This window comes from Heterodontus francisci, chromosome 20, assembly GCF_036365525.1.
Source record: "Heterodontus francisci isolate sHetFra1 chromosome 20, sHetFra1.hap1, whole genome shotgun sequence".
In the NCBI taxonomy this organism is placed as follows: Eukaryota; Metazoa; Chordata; class Chondrichthyes; order Heterodontiformes; family Heterodontidae; genus Heterodontus; species Heterodontus francisci.
Genome location: NC_090390.1, coordinates 68403843 through 68417003, shown reverse-complemented (window position 1 = coordinate 68417003; position 13161 = coordinate 68403843). Strand labels below are relative to the sequence as shown.

The following is a 13161-nucleotide window of genomic DNA, read 5'->3' as shown; positions in this document are numbered from 1 at the left end:
ATTAGCGTTTTTTCCCCCAACCAATTTGTTTAAACAGGCAGCATCAATCTGGTTGAATGTGCTGAATTTGAACATTGCAATCGGCCCTCGCGACCAGATACAATCAACAGAGCATCGTTCTGATACTTTCAGAAAGGTTTTCGACAAACAATAGAAGACTGTGATGTGCCATAATCAGCTTTCATCTTTAAGGGAGCCCGTAAAATAACACAGGGGCACTCAGAAAGCAAGTTCACAGGGATTTGCTAGCGAGTGTAATATACGACTATAAATGGGAGAAGTTAATCCTGGCAAAGAGAAAATGGAGCTCCTTGTACAATAACCTGGTTATTTGCATAACTGGGATTTATGATCATTTGGTAATGTTACCCGTTTGAAAATCTGAGTAGAATATCAGAAAGGCACATTCCAAAACTGAGGTGAAATCATGGAACAACCTGGGCTACATCCTGACTGTACCTTCAACATACACATTCACACACACGCATACATAGGGATACACACACACACCTACATATACACAAACATACACGTATACGCACATACGGACACATACGCATACAAAAATGAGATCTAAAACAATTACTTTTATTTTACCCCAGTGGCATTGCAGAATCTAGTCTTTTTAATGGTGTATAGAAGGTACGCAAATAATGCATAGTTTTAAATCAAAAAAGTACAGCTGTGAGATTGTGAGCATTTTCATTGAGAACGGCTGGAATACGATAAAGATAAAAGTGAAATTTGTTATATCTGGAATATATTCTTTATTCTCGGCCATTTATAAGGCGAATGAATACGGAACGGGTTGAAAAGCAAGTCTATTCCCAAGTATGTTAAGTCACCTGTAATTTTCTGTTTGTACGATACAGCAAGATGGGCTTAGGTAGACAGGTGAGAATGGAAAAGGATGAAAAACTATTTACTACTTAAAGTTTTATAATATGCGCGTCGCGTTTGATTCCGGGTTCAAAGACAGGGGATTGCGTGTAAAGACTTCAAAGTGTAATGGGCACACGTCTTCCAGTGTAATGCATTAAATGGATACACGGACACACACGTTTTGGAAATACTGCATTTACAAAGCTTAGTTAATGTATATATCACCCAATAAATCAAAGACAGCGACTATTTAAAACGTTAGTAGCCTATTTCATTATAAGGGAGTTATTTTATCTAAAATAATATATAAATAGTGCCAAAACGGTCAATATTCATCATTCAATGTCCAAAAAACACTAACACTGTAGGTGCTATGTTGCCTTATAGTGAGCTAGTAATGTTCTGGTCTCGACTAAGTTATGGATAGTGTACAAATACTGTCTTAGGAATTTAGTTCAAAGATGTTTGTGAGTTTATGCGACAAGTAAATGCCATATGTTTTGCGCCATACCCACATTAATACGCTATGCGGGGACTATGTGCCCATTTCAATAGTTTTGAACGATTCACTCTTCCTAATACCGTTGATTAATAGCTAAAAAATAATGCGAGTTGAAATATATGACTCCAACTTCTCTCTCTCCCACCATACACACGCAAGAATCTTACAGACAAACGGAACCACCGTCAGACGTCCGCTATTTTTACTTGCGGTTGCGATATTTAAGATATCCGATAAGATAATTGTCAACTTAACAACAACGTTTTAGTCCGATGCGTTCTGATTGATAATATGATCACTTTCCTTTTGCGATCGGGATTTTTTTTAGTTGCCAAGAATGAAGCGATGCTATCAGACCTGGAGAAAAGCTCAGCTATGCACAATACAACAATATTTATGTGTAAAGATGTTTCTGAGAGACAGCCCATACATAAATCATTGGTATAACCAGATCCCGAACTACCTGTCTCAATTCGCTATATAAAATGTAACTCTAGTGCACAAAATATGATGCTCTAAAACTAAACACATGCACAGGCCTCACAGCTTATACATCTGGGGGAAGCTGAGATCACAAAGTTACATTTGTCCATTTCTTCCAAATGTGCGGTGCCCAGCGAGCAAGAATGGCCCTAAAGAAGTCAGACATCAGGAACCTGCATTAACCTGCCTCATGTAGTCAGTTGCAGCAATGCTGGCTAAAACAACCTAAGCAACTGCCCAAACCATTTTTACGCCGTAAGATCTATACGAGCTCTGTCATGTATCCGGCTGTTGGCTGGTTTTATAAAATATGGCTCTCTGCAGCCATTAATTGAGCAGCTTTCAGAAACTTCTTTAATAATTAAGCCCCTGACCATCCTGTGCCTGTCTGTTTCACATTTCAAATGTCCGAAGGTGTTGTGCACCATTGATTAAAAAAACTTTAAGAATGACAGTAGGAACTTTAAATACACAACCGTTTTCGATCATCAATATAACTTGTGACACAGTCTGATTATGCCCGTTGAACCTGAATTGATGAAAGAGGAAAAGAACAATGCACAACGCAGATAAGCATATGCAAGAGTTAGTCCTTTATTATACCCTTATTGTCTGATATGCGTACCCCTACAAGGCTATTTTTTTAAAATCAAAATGCTTATGTCAAAATGACCGTTCTCTCGTTTTAGACACGGCATGAGTACCAGAGACAATGGTGTTTTCACTGCAAAAAAAAAGACCACCAACCTCTTAATCTTAAAGTGCAATTGCCATACTTTAGGATCAGCAACATGTTTGCTGAGAAACAAAATTTGCTGCATAATTCGCCTAATGACGAAATTTGAATCTATCTTTAAAATAAAAATTGTAATGTAGAAACTACTAATGTAAAAATATCAAAATACGATATAAACATGACTTAAGGATGCCGCTTTCTGATTCAATGCGTACAATAAATTTTAGATATTCATTAGCCATTGTCTACGGTGTTATGAAAAAAAAGGCTTTATTATGAAAGAAAAACATGACAATGTCTTCCAATTAATTTAGAGGCAGACACACATGGCTCCAGATAACCAGTACGTCATTTGCCAAATGAAAAACCATACAATTGAATTTATAATGACACTCCGATCAGAAAAGCCCCTATATAATTCGATATTTTTGTGCTTTCTGTGGCCAGCCTTCGTAAATAATATACAAAGTAAGGAAACATAATCCAGCAGGCTGCAATGTTTAATTCATCATTATGCAAGCTAATTGGAAGGTGATTATATGGTAATTGCTCATTAGCGGTGTATATTTATCGCTGTACCTTATGTCAAGGCCATGGGAATTGTGTAGAGCGTGTACTCTCATTTCAAGGATCAGTTTCAGAGGCAATTCGTGAAACTCGATGGATCAAATTTTTCCTGACGTCAGGTCCATCAAGAGCAATAGATGTCTTGGTATAAATAATAGCTGTAGAGTGGGCACGAAAGATTCGCTCTGTTTTTTAGCTGGTGGAAGAGGGATGTAGGATGCGGAAAGGGGTTGTGGATGGGCTGTGAGATATTTGGGCTGAGTCCTGTAAGTTAAATAGGTGCAGCAACAGGGTTACTGAACTAATAACAACGCCGTCATTGAGAAATTGCTTGATGTGCTGTTCTGTGTGTTGTACAATTGCGTGTTGCAACTAAAAGGAACGGGTGGTAATATGAAGTCAAGCGTACACTAACATCAAACGAACGACGGAAAATGTAAAATGTGTATCAGTTACAGCAAAATGGGAAAACAACAAGAATGATTGTGGAATTATTTTTCGGGTGTGAGTAAATTATGGGTGGCAGGAATAAACAGATTAATGTGGTAATAAGATCAGCAATTTACAAAGCACATTGTATCCTATAGAATGCTTAGGGCTAGTGCTGAGACTGAGTTCTGTACATTCAACATTGCTACTAAATTTGGAACTCATGCTTTTTAAAATTTTTTTGTGAGGTTAAGAAAAGAATAAATGGGTATGTTTTCCAGTCATGTTTCTGATATTTTAATGACTCACTCTGGTGGATTGCTGTGATAATTGCAGCCAATCGATTAAATGAGAGAAGATTGATTTATTGCCTTTTTTGTTGTTGCTTGAAACCGTGACATTAAAATGTTTTAACTCTTCGACTGTCCCACCACGACCAGGTATCACACGGATTAGGGTTAGTGCTCGGGTCACTAGGTTCTCAAAACTCCCACTTCCAAATCGCAGCGGACTTGTTTTCTTAAAGTAAATCAATTGATATATGAGGTCTAAGTAGTTCCTAAACAGTGATACTGATCAGAGGATTCAACAGGGAAAGCCGGCAATGGTGTGGAGTAAGGTTTGGGTTTCTAACTGAAGGCAGAAGGGGCATCAAACTGACGCCCGTATATCAGGGAAATGACTTTCTAATGAGGCACTCTTCATAGGCAAGTTTCACAATGAGTTTACTTTGTTTGTAATCATGTTGCTAATTTCCGTAAAGTTTTACTGTGCGGTACGGATATAAATTAAGTTTGAGATGCTTGAATAAAATTTACAAAGGAAACGAGAAGTGGGGGCGTCAGGAAATTGAAAATTGAATCGTAAATCAAATTTTCCCTTTTAAAATTTTGACGTCACCAGATAAACAGCACATGTCCATCGATATATACGTATACCAGGAAGAGCATGAGAAACAATTTGAGTTGCAACATCTCGCTTTACCTTCCCCTTTTTAGCGGCGACTGTACAGGCACCTATATTTTCACCAACAATATATACGATATGGCAAAATGTAAGTCAATTATCAATAAGTAGTATTCCTGTAGCCTTGGTCTTAGTGCAGCATTTCGCCCATTTAGACATGATACACAGTAGAATTTATCTACATGTGTATACAGGCAATTTAAAGTGCTCTGTGATACACTTAAAGTAAATTATAGCAAACTGGAGCTACTTGCCTCCATCGTTAAACCAGCATTTACGCACTGAAGGAACCCCTTGGATCAAAGAAGAATGTCACACTCTGGGGACCAGGTACAGTATTAACACAGGAGTGTTGTCAACTACACGGCAGTTCATACACACAAAAAGTAGTGCATAACCGTTCTTGTGTTCCCCCACCCCACAACTATCATCAACATTCAGGATAATCCCGCGCTATTAACAAACGCAACCAGGCCGATCACTTTGATATTTTAATGGCAATATTCATCCTACGTCTCCACAATAGGAGATGATTTTAACACAGCGAAACACAATAAACAGTGCCACTGGGGATTAAGAATTATGGGCTTTTATTATTGTGAGTTTCTGTATGCGATGAAATTCAGAGCTTGGAATACGTTAAAGGGAATATAATTTTCAGGAAACCTATATGTAAAATGGTTTTAAAAAATTAAAAACTAAATTTAAAGCATAATTAATACACAGCTTTTCTTTTTTCTGTTAAAATGAGTAAATGAAATCAGCGGGACAAGATACAGGAACTTCTAATGAGATAACTGTCCTGGCACTGTTTGATGCTTAGAAAAAGTGCGCCGAATTTGGTTCCAGGGATCAAGGCGAGCCGCCTTTCCTCCAGTTATTTATCTTAATTCCGACTTGAAAAGATATAATTATCTAGTTTGAACAGACCTGGTATAAAATCCTTCTTTAGCCGGTCAGGGAAAGCTCATGTGTATTCAGCGGCAGTCGGGTCCTCAGCACCGCTTGGTGTATGCTGAGATAGTGAGTAATGAAGTTGTGTAGTCCTGCGATACAAAGGGCATTAACCTCATTAGCATGAAACCTTTTCTTCTAAGTATTGTGGAACCTTTTCAGCCTCCTAATCCCCTATTTTCAAAGCTCGGTTTGTAATAAAGCTTTTAGGTTTTTCAAAGCTAATGGTATTCTCAAAAGATTTATTGCTGTTACTGCGCAGGACGCTTTAAGTTCTTCCTGCTAAGTATATGTATAGCACAAGACGAAGCTCTTTTTTTTCCTGATCCAGATGGGAAACCATTTAGGAAAATGACCATGCTGTTCTTAAGTGCAAAGCTTTATAATAAAGAACTATAGGTTCACTTGCATATTGTTAATCAAATGCCCCCAACCAGAAAGCAACATCCCAGCGACAGAGTACGCTATAATACCGGGTTAAAACTTTGCATCAAAAAAATCAAAATGGAAAATTGTGGAGAAAAATATGAAAAAGCAAATCGTAAATACAAATGCATATTTCTCTGATTGCTATGGACTCCGAACACGGTAAAAGGGCAGCAGAAAAAAAATGTATTCCAATAAATAAACTTTCAATCACCCGCAGACTCGGCGTCTTGTCCATCATGTAAAAAGAAATGTTATTTCATATACATCAGCCCTCACTGTTAGTACGTTTTATTCTGTCCCCTGTGTACCCATTGCTCTCGGTTTCTCCTAACTTTGTTTCCCCATTGCGAGGACGCGTGTGCACAGCAATTAATTGCGCAATTTAAAGACACGAGTTAAAACAAAGCGCTTATTTTTCCTGTACTTTGTAACTGCACCGTATCACAGTGTGACGACTGGTGAGATTGTCCTGAGTTATGTCAAACTATTCCCTCTATTCACGGATTAAGAGATTAAACGAACCAGTGGCGCTGCCTCCGCTTTCCTCATATTCCTGGTATGATAATTGCTTAAACTGATTTGCACTTTCACAAAAGATTTCAGGACTCTTTGTAGCTATACAGAGCAGACGAGGTTTCTGTCAATGGAAATAAAACTGATTAATGCAGTCTATCAGGATGAAAAGTAAATGAACCATGAAAAACATTGCCTGGCTCAGAAACCCGTTTTGTAGTCAAGAGTTGGTTACAAACAGTTCAAATGCTACAGTTTTAATTACGATTTCAATTAAAATAATAAAAAAAATCTATATCGTTTTTGCGAGGTGAAGTTTCGCCACATGCCAAACACCAACGAAATGAATTTTGTTTCTGTACATTTACTGTCTTTCCTTATATATGATATACAAAAATAATAACATGACAAATAAAATTGCCAAACAACAAAGATTTGGACTCCCCCCAAAATAAGCAGGTAATGATTTAATAATTTAATTACGGAAGTATTTTTCGATTAAAAAACACGATTCCAGTTTTTAAAAACACACAAATAAACAAGATTGATAAATAGCTATTCAGCATCAGTCTTCCTTTTCAACCTCGTAATATAATATTTAACAATATAATACATGTTAGGGATTACACATTGGTGGATGTTAAGCGGTGAAGGGGAAGGCTCGCGTTCAGCTGCAACGTGTAAAAAGTTTCCAGCCTTCAAAGGGTTAATAATGTCAATCGGGTGAAATCGAAGATTTAGAAAAATGGGATAGAGATTAGTTATTTTGATTTTTTTTTTAATCCATACATGTCTCACTGCCTTGGTTACTCTGAGCAGCAAATGGATAAATCTTTATTGACAAAAATGACAATGACATACTTCTTGGAAGTATAATGTGTTAGAATTGCAACAAACTCAACACAAGTATCTACATTCGATAGAAGACATTACAGAAACATCTTTCACTTTAGTGTCGCTATAAACACGTATTAAGAAGCTCAGTGCGTTGTTGAACCATAGCCGCCCAGGAATGGCTACTGCCTCTTTCATTTACTCATAAGTTCTTTTCGTGGCAACTTGCGAGCAAGCACGCCAAACAAATGTCACGCCACGGGAATATTGTTTTCGCTTCAGACTGATGCAGAAGGAATATCCGGAATACTCTTTATATATTTTTTTTAAGTTTTCTTATTTTAAATAAAGGACCGAAATTGTGGTCAAAACGTTTGTTTAAAAAAACCCATGATGTCTAACTTTTATTGGTTTTGTAGAACACTAAAATGCAGCACTTCTACTTCATATAGCTGTATCACAATCACGTCGACGGTATTATTTAACAGTTTTTTTAACAGCAATTTTTTTCTGTATAAAGAAGCACACAGCTGACAGAACTTCTCTCAAAGCAAATAAGAAAAAAATTTAAAAATAAGTCCCGCCTTTTGTTTTAATAATAATCCATCTTTTCACCAGCGGCTCACATGCAATTCAAGTTTCAGAAACAGGTGTGGATTTTGGTTTTTCCATTCAGTTTTATATATATATAGATTTGAATTCGGAAGTGCAAAAAGTCCGGAATTGGATTGGAAGGACGCGTGAAAGCGAACTGCATACAATATGAACAAGTCCGCTTGTCAATCATCTTGCCCGGAGTTGATGGATTGCTGCCTTTGCACAGTTTACGGTCTGCGCAGTGCCACCACTTGGACCTCTTCTTACCCCAGCTGCCTCGTCACAGGAATTGCATTTGGTTGAAGTGTTTATTTTCCCCCTTTTCTACATCAGCAACTCTGCTGCTTGAAAGTAACACTATAGTTTGACACCAATTTTTAGTCCTAATCGTCCGAGGTGACATCAATCTCCTCAGGACTCGCCTGTTTGGTCGCAAGCCTCCATCTATTGACATGGTGGGTCCCCTTTTTCTTCTGCTGAGCGTCTGTCCCTTCCTCTTCCAACTTCTGTCGTTTAAATTTCGTCCTTCTGTTCTGAAACCAAACTTTTACCTGAAAAGTACCAAAAGTTGTAATGAATTCGATGGTAGTGTGCAAACTTTTACCTCCGCCCTGGATTTTTCCATCTTCTTTTAACATCTCATGCATTTTATTGAATGGGTTCTGCTGATGTACTTTCTCGGGATTTATCAGTTAAACGTTGAAACACTTGCGCTGCTTTACAAGAAAACAAATGTATTCATTATTATTATTACCGATTTACTTGGCATTACACCGGGCCGATTTGCTCTGGATATTTCCTATTTTGCACATGAATCGATTTAAAAAGCGTTTGTGGCGCGTAAAATATGTCTTGAAATGTAATTTAAATGAAAGCAAATATAAGCGCAAATAATTTCTATGCAAATTACTAAAATGGTGGCTGCAGTAATTAGTCTGTACAAGACATTCCGTTGTATTTATTAGGACAATGCATGAAGGTCGGAGGGAGATGGTTAGATTCATTGTATTTTTGAACAGAACAGACCCTGAAATATAAAGGGTAAAAGTACTACACTCTCCCAGTGAAATCGTTTGCTTATCCCCCTCCGTTCGAACTATGAACTTTCTCTCCTGACCTCCCACCCTTGCTCTAAGTTAACAGAAAATTGGGGGGGGGGGGGGGGGGGGGGGATCGTCTTTTTTGCCGTCACATGTCAGCAATTGTTGGACAGTTTCTAGACCGAAATTTACGTTTTTTTAAAAATAAAAATGAAAATAGTTTTCCAATTGATTTTTAATTTCCCCGTTCTCTGAAGCGAATAACTCGATTGGAATATTTGGAAGTGCTACTTGTCACAGAGAGAGAAGGGCTGGTGTCTGCATTCAACAACTTTACAAACATGTCAAGTTTCCAGAGTGATGCTTCCGCTTTCAAACTGCTTCGTATGGTGTTCATTACAAAACCTGAAATTCCCCCAAATTTAAATTTAAATTCGAAATCTATTTGCACCTCTTATAAACAACGATGGCCAGTGACCGATCTACGGGAAAGAATGATACCAAATGCACATACTGTTGTAAATGCACAAGTGACATAAATGCTGTGCGTATATTTTTTTTTAAATGAAAATACGGTTTGCAGATAAATGGGAAAGCAGCATGCCGACATCTGAGTGGGTTTTTATATCAAACGGATATTTGTCTTGTAAGTTTTCTTCCCCTGTTAGTCGCCGAATGAAAATGAACCTGTCTCTCTCTTCCCTAATTGAGGGGGAGGCTGCTGATTTCCAAAGGGATCCCGTTTGTTCAGGCCAAGCCCGACACCCAGACAAAAGCACCCAGCCAGCATCGATTCGCAAACACACAAAGGCACCTTAAAAACCACATTAACTAGGAAATTAAGCCTGACCGCTCCCTTGTTCGACAGGCAAATGAAGAAGGCGATTCATTTGTTCCTCCTCAATGTTTTGCCCGAGACGATTTTGAAAAATACAAAGCTTTAAAACGACGCTTGTCCACAGACTTCTGAGGACTGTAAGCCTGCATGCCTGCTATTTCCTACCCAAATCGCTTTCACTTTTTACCTGTACACACGCCACTTTTCAATTGTCATTAAGATTTCGCCAATACTGCCAGCTTGCTGACAGAAATGGGCTAATACAAATATTCAATGGGACATGGTATGTCAGATGTCATCAGTACTTCTCAGTGACTCCTTCTCCTAAGTGGCTACACTGAAAATCCCAAACATCATTCACACCTAACAAACCCAAAGGCTAAAATAAACAACCCTTAATATTCGCGGAGTACAATGGGTTACAGCGCGGGTTTCGGCCAGATGAATCGCACAGTTCAACTTTAAATTGTCACCTATTATCACTGAGCGTTAATTGTATGTGATTAATGCCGTGTAAAATTGCATAATTCCACCTCATTATTTTGATCCGTCTTTAATGTGCATATAAAGACAATTTAAAATCAGAAAAGAAATATAGAACGCTGCTATAATTGACTGGGTACGTATACATTTACTTGATGAATAAATCTTACTTAATATAGCCGCAATATTTTTTAAAATGCAACCTCTAATCGTAATTAAAAACAATCCGTTACAAAAGCATCAAAATGCGTCGAGGATTCACTGGCACAATACATTAAAAGCGAATGCTACAAAAAGGGATTTGAACCCGATTTTGTTTCCATTTAGGTTCAGCTGCAACAGGCTCAGTTAGTTTGCAATAAGAACGATTTTTAAAAAAACCACACGCATTGCTAAGAAAAACAACCACAAGGGCAGGGAAGCGAATTGTTTTAAGAAGAACGCTTTCTCACCTGAGTTTCTGTTAAACTGAGACTGTGGGCCAGTTGTTTCCGTTCGGCTCCCACCACATAGTGATTTTTCTCGAAGGCGTGTTCCAGTCTCAGAAGCTGAGACGGGGAGAATGCCGTTCTGATGCGTTTGGGTTTCCTGGCCAGTGCATTGTGCAATAAAAAGCTCTCCGGGCTCGTCTCATTGCCTGAGAATCACACAAGAAAGCAACAGAAAAAAAAAAAATTCAGATCGAGCTTGTAACAGGACCAAATCCCATAATTTACTGTTAATGCGCGTAGGGGGCTTTTAAAATTAATTTTCAGTTGCCAGAAAACGATTTATATTCAAGTTATTTAAATTCATATGAACTGCAGTGAAAACTTTCGAGCGCGGGGATTTCCAGCGCGAACTTCTTAAGATCTTAGCAAGCATTTAATATCGATTTAATCGCACATAATTCGTTTAATAGGATATCGCTTAATTGCATTAAAATCAACATATAGAACATGTAATATACACCATTGCCTGTCACCTCAGAACGAATATAGGCAATCCAAGCTACTGGTTCTGTTTTACAGACCCGAAGCTCTTGGGGCCGTTACAGTTAAACTCAACAGCAGGGAACAAGCGTCGTTTCAGAAACTGTACTTGTTAATAACAATACCAATTTGACCATTTTATGAAGGGTAAAATGCACCCAGTCCACTATAGATGATTGAAAATAATTAGTTTACTCTCAAACGTAGTTCGTTTGATTAAAAAAATGTTCAATGCGAAAAAGTACAAAAATCTCGGAACGTTCAGCTTCTATACCCCCACACGTCTCAACCCACGTTAACAGAATAAATTGACAACGTTTTACAAAAAAAAAATTCACTTCCACATGCAGGCAGTTTCAGAGAAAAAGTGCAAGAACGGCGAAAGCCTGTGTTACGGAATTCGGATATTTTCCCGAATTAAGCACGGCGCAAACCAGATCTTAGGGGCCCAGCCCCTTTGTATTCAGTAACTGACCCAGGAACGAGAAAAAAAATACCGGCTCCAAGTGTGCTTCTTGAGTCGGTACGAATTCCCCCCTGAAGCCGAATTCTAGTGCGGGTGGTAGTGGGATCGCTCGGTTCATGCCTGAGCTCCCGCTCCTGTAACCGTCTCGCTGTTTGCCCCGCACCCGCTTTGAAGGATCGGCAAGCACAAACAGCGCTCCCCGATTTCGGGCAGCGCTCCGCCAAAACAGGCCCGTCAACAAACTACTGCATTAAACTTTCGCTCGTTACTTAAGTAGGTGAGAAGTTGAGGGCGATCGATGCGAACAAACCGTAAATATAGATGTGTCACGGCGCGTTAAGTGTAATAGTGACGAGCAGGAAATTACTCGAAAACGAACAGGAGAAATTAGAGAGAACATTGAAAAAAAAAGCAGTGCATTTAAACATGGACGTACCTTGAAACCTGTGTCCCAGATATCTGTACCTGTGTATTAGCCATGGATAGAAACTCGAAGGGTCTCTTTGTTGCGATGCAAATAAAGGATGTGGTGAATGAGAAGACTGCAGAGGGTGAGCTGCTAAAGCATGTGGAGGGACTGGGTGAACCGGTACTGCCGTGTTGGTTTGGTGAGAGACCGCGTCAGCGAACACCAGATCCGGGTTGGAGTAGATAGCCCTGCCACTGGTATGAAAGCCGTTCAGGAATGGATTCACTGAGCTAGAGTTTGCATAGCTGAGGGCGGCTGGCCTTATAGGTTCCTCTGATCTCGAAGTAGGCAGTGGGCTATCCTTAGCTACCAGAGATTCAATGGTGAAACACCGTTTAGGTGTTGGCTGGAACATGGTTTGCCAGTCAGTATATCCTCAGTGCAGGAGAGGGAAAAAAATGGGCGGTTGTGAAATACTCCCCCCCCCCCCAAAAAAAAAAGTATTACTGCTGAGATTGAAGAGAGAGTACATTAAAAGTTGGTCCGGGAACACTTTAGTAGCGATGTGTCCACATAGTCCCGAGACAATCCATCTATGCGGTCACTTTATCACACGGCTGAAAAGTTGTGCAAACGACTTGTTAGTTCATGAGCTAATTAGTGCTGATATCACATAAACAGCTTCCACTGAAGCCCTGTAATGGCTTGATGATTGGTCGCTATTACTCGCCTTGAGGTTGAGGGAAGACTTTTAAGTGCGCCAATTGCTCTTTAAACCCGGAGAGACGGACTCCATTCATACGGAATGGATCAAAGCACCAGCATCGCCACCCCCCCTCCTCCTCCACCTCGCTCCCCCCCCCCCCCCACCCCCCAAACCTCGTTTACGATTCATAACTCAAATATCTAGCATAAACTTCTTGGCTATTCCGCATCGACAGCAAACCCCCAATACCATCTGACAAAGGTTCCTACAAGTAAACAGCCTTTTTAAATGTAGAAACCATAAACATTTTACGGAGGGAAAGGTGCAGGCATGGATTTCAATCTGTCCCTTGAATT

At 39.2% G+C, this 13161-nt stretch overlaps 1 protein-coding gene across 1 annotated transcript; it reads right to left on the bottom strand.

Annotated features, from left to right (window-relative positions):
- Window positions 1-6659: 6659 nt before the first annotated feature.
- emx2 (empty spiracles homeobox 2) lies at window positions 6660-12932 on the bottom strand. Its single transcript, XM_068052982.1, has 3 exons — window positions 12127-12932; window positions 10706-10890; window positions 6660-8443 (listed from the first exon to the last, which is right to left on the bottom strand). Exons 1-3 carry the CDS (start codon window positions 12512-12514, stop codon window positions 8276-8278), a joined length of 741 nt encoding a protein of 246 aa, XP_067909083.1. The 5' UTR covers window positions 12515-12932; the 3' UTR covers window positions 6660-8275.
- Window positions 12933-13161: the final 229 nt, after the last annotated feature.

Excerpts from the sequence above, each read along its gene's own strand:
- emx2 (XM_068052982.1), bottom strand. The coding sequence starts at position 12,514 with ATGTTCCAGCCAACACCTAAACGGTGTTTCACCATTGAATCTCTGGTA. Across the intron at positions 10,891-12,126 it reads TCTGGGACACAGGTTTCAAG|GCAATGAGACGAGCCCGGAG; the intron begins GTACGTCCATGT and ends TGTGATTCTCAG. Across the intron at positions 8,444-10,705 it reads TCAGTTTAACAGAAACTCAG|GTAAAAGTTTGGTTTCAGAA; the intron begins GTGAGAAAGCGT and ends GGTACTTTTCAG.